This window comes from Atta cephalotes (genome assembly GCF_000143395.1).
Source record: "Atta cephalotes unplaced genomic scaffold scaffold00009, whole genome shotgun sequence".
NCBI lineage: Eukaryota > Metazoa > Arthropoda > Insecta > Hymenoptera > Formicidae > Atta > Atta cephalotes.
The window spans coordinates 945,576-952,859 of NW_012130073.1; the positions used below are offsets into that span (position 1 = coordinate 945,576).

The following is a 7,284-nucleotide window of genomic DNA, read 5'->3' on the forward strand; positions in this document are numbered from 1 at the left end:
TATATATATATATTTTTTGTTTTAATGTTACAATCTGAAAGTATTTCATTTTGTTTAAATTATTTATTTATTAAATTCTGAGTTAAGTACTTTTTATTCTAAGATGGTTTGCGATGCAGTCTTCAAAAGAAGTTGCTTCATTATCAATGACGCCAAGTGGTTGTCCTATGTTCCAAGAACTAGCAACACGTCTTCATATATTGCACAATGTTCTTGCCTTGCCGTTGTTTAATCAAGCTTGGAAGAATTTAGCTGCTCAATTTGATCAAGTATACATGATAAAAATAAAAGAAAATAGATTACTTTTTACATAATAATTTTTATATAATAATTTTCATCTTATTTCAAATATTTCTTTTACAGTTTCTTTTTGAAGAAGTTGTACTCGTAAATCATTTCAATAATGGTGGTGCCGAACAATTACAGTATGATATTTTGAGGAATCTGTTTCCATTATTTGGTTTGTATATTAACAAACCAGAATCATATTTCCCTTTGTAAGTTTCTAAAATTATTAAAATTATTTGTTAAAACAGATATAATAATTCAGCTATTTTAATGTTCTAGAATTAAAGAAGCATGTATACTTTTAAATATCCTAATGGGTTCAGCAATATTGCTTGAAGAAGCACTAAATAATGATGATAAAAATGTATCAGCAGAGATTTTAGCGGATGTTGGTGTGTACAAAATGTCCGCCAAATTGGCTCTAAAAGTAATAGGGACGAGAACAGACATCATCCACATATAGAAAATCTTTCTCTTGAATGTATCTTGTACAAATGAAATTTATTGTAATAGATTTTCCACGCTTTCTGTTAAATTAGGTATACTTTTCTATTCCTTACTATTGTATATAGTAATGTCCACACACGCGTGCGAGCGCGCACATGTTCTGTAAATAACTCTCTAACATAGTAGTGTTATTCCACCATTGTCAGCACCTAATAATAGTAATCGATTGAGAGGCAGGACCGCCAAGGCAGTAAGAATGCCTTTAAAAGCATCAGATCTTAACTTGGATGAGCTTAATGAAGCAGTCGTTTCTACAGCAGTATAAACACCAATTCGATTTGCTGTTGTTCCTATTACCAATGCTTGTTCGTGCATTGCCATGCAATGAACAGGTTCTGTTGCACCTCTGAAAATCGATAAAAAATAATTTATGTAAATTATGTTTTATCTATTTCATTTTACATAATAATATTACAAGTTTTCTTACTTCATGTGAAATTTAAGTTTTCCATCTATTGCACTCCACACAGCTATAGTTTGATCCAAAGAAGAACTAACTATAGTAGTTTCATTTATCGCTTCTAATTGTAATATCTATAATATTAGAAATCAATAAATCAAACAAATTCTTATATTAAAGAAATTTTTTTAAACCTATGCGATAAATTTTCATAGATTTGTGTAAGTGTTTTATTATACATATATACTATCTTTAGTAAACATTTAAAGTGGTTCTTTAGTAAATCAAGTTATCATAAAAAACCAATTTCTTTATATAATTCTTTATATAATTAAATCTCTTATGATCAGCGTATTACACGTGTCGCTTGCTGAAAAGCACACTATATCTAAAAATAATCCAGTATAAAAAAAATTGCACATCACTGTTTTAGATTATCTGGAGATATACATATCATGTTCTTTGTAATCTTTTGTTTAAACGCTAAAAACTTTGAAATTAATGAATATATCTATTAAATTTTTCTTGAAAACAGTTTAATATATTTACAAATAAACTTACAAAAGCTTATGAAAATCTATTACATAGGTTTTTCAAAAAGTTTTTCGAAAATAGCTTTTTATGAGACTTTTAAAGATAAAAGACTTCTAAGTTTTTACCTCGCATTCATGTCCCTTCCAAGATGCGATAATTAGACCGGTACGAGTATCTAATATCGTCAAGAAGCCTGATGCTTGACCTAAAGCAACCCAGTTAGTACTAGGTGATATAGCGATACATCTTATTAAACCCGTTGGATTCATAGAAATCTATCGAATGATTTAATGTTAAACTTTGTGCATCATAAATTAGAATTTTAGGATATTAATATATATACTTTATGCTTACTTTCATTTCATTAACATACTGGAATGTTCTACAATCAATAACTCTAAGAGTAATATCGGTTGTTCCCACAAGAAGAGTTGTAGACGGGGAAGGACTCGAGGCTAAAATATTCACAGGAACTGGACGGCTGCTTTCTGGACATCCCAGAAGCGAACCCATGTAAGGATCCCAACAATGAATCATACCATCGCATGTCACTGCATATCTCAAAGATTCCAAGAATGTAAGTGAAAGAATAGACTTTTTGTGTCCAGTATATGTATATTGACACGATGAAATTGTAGTTCCATCACCCTGATTTCATTACAACAGTAAAATCATAATTCTAGATATTATAAACAATTTTTTTTCGTTAAATTGAACAGAATATATCTTACCTGGCTTCGTAAACTCCACAGTTTCACAGTTTTGTCTCTGCTACCACTCATAAAACTATTCTCATTGTCTAATACATAAAGACATCTCACACTGTTTGTATGTCCATTGAAAGTCTGAAGTTTTATCTGTTTTATATTAAATATTGTATCTTTCTCCGGTCTTCCTATCTCGTGCTCCCAATAAGCTAACCAATTACCACGTAGTTGTCTACCAGCAGATAATGGACAAGTTGTTTCGCGACTGGCGACAATACTCGTCTCCGGCAACACTTGAGATCTCGCATCATCTTTCTGTATTTCGAATCTGTTTCCTATCACAGATATATTCCCGAAGCTGCAAGCACTTTTGTCAACTGATTCTACATTTTCCGTATCATCACAATCCACGGAAGTATTGTATTTATCCGCATTATCTTCAAAAACAAAAATGAAATATAAGAATGAACATATTATTAATCGTGATAATAATTGAGAAATATCTCATAGGATATTTACCATTATTTATAGAAGTTGCTTTTATTTCTTGCTCATAATCATGACAAAGCTGTTGTATATGCTCATGATTTTTAAGTATATGTTCCATCATTTCAGTATGAATACATCTATAAAAAAGCATGTAAGCTTTGTGAGCGAACGCAGTAGTAAACACAGCTCGTAATTCTTCAAATGCCTGTATATAAAAAGTTTAATATACATACATTTGCATTCGTAATATCTAAAAAAGAAACATGAGTCGTAAACTATTTGATCTTACTCTATTTCTTTGCAAGTCTAGCACGTCGCTATTTTCTACGATTGGAGGAGAATACGAATCTGTAATATCTGTATCAAGTTTGTTCCACGCATAAGTTCCATTATTAACAGATTCTTCGTTTGTCATTTTCATTCTATGAAATAATAAAAAATGAATATCTTAGTATGTCGTTATTTTTATCATTAAGTTTTATCATTAAGAAAAGCAGGAGGAGTTAATAGATTTATATAATTAAATAGAAAATAAAATTTATTAATGTATTTTAGAAAACACGGAATACACAGACATAATTCTACGTTTAGATTTTAACATTGCTTCTACATATATTTAGGAAAATTAATTTATAATAACAAAATTTATTTAAAAATGTAGGAATCTTCGGAATTTTCTGTTTATGTTATTTTGTAATAATTTTATTTTTTTCATTCTTTTAATGGTCTATTTTAGTTAATCTGTAGAACAAAATGTGACCTGAAAAAAATAGACAGAAAATAGTAGATTGTTTCCTTGGAATCATGCAAAATGCGAGGCACTTGAAATTTTCTATCTTCAAAACACAGAAAATTTCTATTTTTAAAATAATTTTTATATTGTACATAAATTAATTTTCTCAAAGATAAATAATATCTAAAGAATTGTATTCGTTTATTCCTAAAATAAATTCACAAATTGTAATTCAATTTGATCATATAAACTTTCTGTCTCCTCTTAACAATGTGTAATTAAACCGCAATGTTCATCTGCGTATTACCGTACGAAATGTTCGTAGGTCGTATCTGCTTTTTGTCCAAAATTATTTGATGTAACTCCACCATCTAAATTTTCACTGAAAGCTTTGTCAAAAGCCAGAAAGAAGCGTTGAATTGGTATTGCTAAATGATTTTTTGTGATCACATTGCCAAGCCGTAAGCTAAGAATGAACATTGCTTCCAAACATTTTTCAGCTAAAGCAATGCGCGCAAGCGTTCCATTTGGAAATGTAAATCTCGCGGTTGATAATATGCGTACTGTGGGATGCAATATGGATTTAACAATCGGCTCCTACATTTAAATATGAACAAAGTTGAGCTATTTAAAATTTTTTTCATCATATTATTAACGTGTAATAATTAATATATAATAATTAATTATATGATAAACATTACATGAAGCACATCCATCACCGTAGAATCGCTAAGATACGCTGTAATGTGATTTAATAGAGCCAGACAAGAAATTAGGCCTCCTTCCAAATTCTGCGTTAATTTTCTCTTACACAATGCTAATAACTCCACTATATGTGCAAAGTATTGCAGCAATATAATTTGTTCGCCATATAATCCTGATAAAATAGTTGATAAACTGTCATTTTACTTATTAAAAATTAAAAACTCACTATATATTTTTTTGTACGTACCTGCAATAGATGTGAGGCACTCTAAAACTTTAACAGCATTTTGATCACCAGCTAATATCGGCTTCTTCCATGTAACGCCCTTCAGATGCATGAAATTATTGTCATCAATTGGTGTTAAATTTTCTTTCCCAGCGTAACATAACGTCAGCATTCTCAGAAGATTTCGCGACAAGTATCGCGCTGTAAGTACCGGGCCGAGTCTATGAGATAACCATATAACAGATTCTGCGCTCATTTCAGAAATTGTGCATTCACTTAGAACAGATTTTCGGTAAATATGATCTAATTGATGTACATTTTCATCAGACTTGATTACGTCGCTTTTATTATCAAAATCCGCGGAAAGCACTGCAGGACTATCTTCCTTAGTATCTATATTGCACATATTTTCTGACAGATTATTATCTGAATTCATGGCATATGCGTTAACATAAGTGAAATCTTCACTGGAAGTTTTACTTCCAACATTACAACCAATACTGTTAAACTCAGTTACTAATTTAACTCCATTAGTATTTGATTGTTCAGGTATTGGAATCGTTGATGATTTCGCAGAATCACCTGGTGAATTTTTATTTTTATCATCATTTGTATCATCGCTGGCATTCAAATTGAGCTCGATATGTAAGTCGATATCATACGGCGCAGTATTGTTTGAAAAAATCCATAAATTATCCTCTGTCTCCATGGTAAATACCTCTGTAATATATCCAATAGAATCAAATCATTTTCTTATACTTATTAAATTCGGTTGAATTGAATAACGTTAATTACCTTCGATATCATTATTTTTCATTACGTTAGATGTATCGTTGATCGTTGGTATAGAAGATGCAGCGACAGTATGTTCAGTGTCTGCAAATGAATCTTCATCTAATGGAGATAAAATACCTTCTCCCTCACTGCAAGGTCCACTTAAGTCACAGCTCCTTCATAGAAGTTTATAAGCAATATAATATGATACAATTATATATAATATATATACAGATACATTAAAATATACAACATATTAATTTATATATTACATATATAATAAATTAATTATTACTCTTTTCCTTACTTCAAATTCACAGTCCTATGTGTGCATGTGTCAATCGAGCCCTGTACATAATCTTTATATCCTCCCACTGCTTCTACTAAAGGATTTATAAAATTGTCTAGAAATCTACGTAGTCCTAATCGAACTATCAACTTTAACAAGAACATTCTGTGATATAATCGAGTAGTTCGAAACTTTGCAAGCATTCCCGTAGGTATTATATCAACGTACAGTGGAGTATCCATAATAGAACCGTTTTCATACAGTTTTATAATAGGTAAAAGGAATGTATTAACTGTATCCTTCGGTCCTAATGTTCTGCGACAAAAAAATGTGAAAAATGAAAAGAAAATCAAATAAAGAAAATCAAATATTTATATAAAAAAAATAAAATAAAATAGAGTAATACTTACTTTGCAATGGGATCAAAAAGATGCCATACTGCTAATACTGCACTATAAGGTTCTTCCATAATCTGCACTATATGAGGCACTATCAACTGTAAAGTGGCTTCTCTCATGCCACCGACATAAGGTAACAGCCGTTCTAATTCCCTAGCAATTGCTTTTACTTTACATTCACTAATTTTACACAAATACTTTATCTTTGTTTTCATTGCAAAATCCATATCGTCTTCGGTCTTCACGATAGCATTTAATTCTCGTACCAAACTATTATATTCTTGCAACATTTCTACAATGTTATATAAGTATTGGCAGTATTTGGAGAATGGGAATAGACTGCCAGATAAAATTGGTTGAAGAAATTGATGAGCGGATGGTGGCGGAAGACCCATATATGTTATTGTCGGATAACGAAAAGGAGTCTCGTTCATCTAAAATATTTTACATGTATAGATAGGATATTCCATGTGACCATAACTTCAGAAATGAACTTCAGAATACAAAAATAATACAAAAATTCATAATAAATATTTGTTTTATCTGACTTTGTTTCCGAGTTATAAATGTTTTCGTATTTCATTAATTTTCGTTAAAAACTAAACTAGCATAAACATAGCATCTTCATACTTTGTCTTTAAAAAAATCAATAAAACGGGTGAAGACACTATGCTAACTTAATTCGTAAGGATTAATAAAACATGAAAATATTTGCAATTCGGAAACAAGGATAAAACAAATGTATATGAATTTTTATTTTTGTATATCCTAAATGTAAATTCAATTTTCAAGTTATATCTACATGTTATAAAGTACCCTGTATATTATAATAAATTCTGAAATGTGTCTTTTAATAAAATGTAAAATCTTTCAGAATAAAGACTTAACTGACTAATAGAACTCACAGAAACAAATAAAAATATTTTACTGAACATAGATCAGCAAAGTAATTGTTTTCAAAATATTGAGTTTTTTATAAATTGCATTATTTATACGATTACATTTTATTATAAAATGATGAATATCTCAATTTGAAGTATCGACTTAGACATAATAATGCATCGAAAATGATTTATAAATAGTGCAAGAAATTAAAAAAATTTTTGAATGCATATGTTTATTATATATATATATATATATAAGTTTATATATATATATATATATATATATACTTATATATATATATATATTATTTATATATATATATATATATATATATATATATACTAAGTAA

At 29.4% G+C, this 7,284-nt stretch overlaps 2 protein-coding genes across 2 annotated transcripts in view; one reads left to right on the forward strand and one right to left on the reverse strand.

Annotated features, from left to right (window-relative positions):
* LOC105627435 (RAD50-interacting protein 1) overlaps positions 1–751 on the forward strand; it is a 4,063-nt gene extending 3,312 nt beyond the window's left edge. The window contains exons 10-12 of the mRNA XM_012208718.1: positions 104–269; positions 364–497; positions 568–751. Of these exons, the coding sequence (XP_012064108.1) occupies positions 104–269; positions 364–497; positions 568–751 (484 nt within the window). The remainder of the gene's footprint in view (positions 1–103; positions 270–363; positions 498–567) is intronic.
* Positions 752–774: 23 nt separating this feature from the next.
* LOC105627436 (WD repeat-containing protein 81) overlaps positions 775–7,284 on the reverse strand; it is a 10,832-nt gene continuing 4,322 nt past the window's right edge. Inside the window, exons 10-22 of the mRNA XM_012208719.1 lie at positions 6,063–6,484; positions 5,671–5,967; positions 5,385–5,539; positions 4,611–5,309; positions 4,360–4,535; positions 3,966–4,255; positions 3,215–3,347; positions 2,956–3,130; positions 2,461–2,873; positions 2,084–2,377; positions 1,855–2,004; positions 1,223–1,329; positions 775–1,141 (exon numbers count right to left, since the gene is read on the reverse strand). Of these exons, the coding sequence (XP_012064109.1) occupies positions 910–1,141; positions 1,223–1,329; positions 1,855–2,004; positions 2,084–2,377; positions 2,461–2,873; positions 2,956–3,130; positions 3,215–3,347; positions 3,966–4,255; positions 4,360–4,535; positions 4,611–5,309; positions 5,385–5,539; positions 5,671–5,967; positions 6,063–6,484 (3,543 nt within the window). The 3' untranslated portion in view covers positions 775–909. The remainder of the gene's footprint in view (positions 1,142–1,222; positions 1,330–1,854; positions 2,005–2,083; positions 2,378–2,460; positions 2,874–2,955; positions 3,131–3,214; positions 3,348–3,965; positions 4,256–4,359; positions 4,536–4,610; positions 5,310–5,384; positions 5,540–5,670; positions 5,968–6,062; positions 6,485–7,284) is intronic.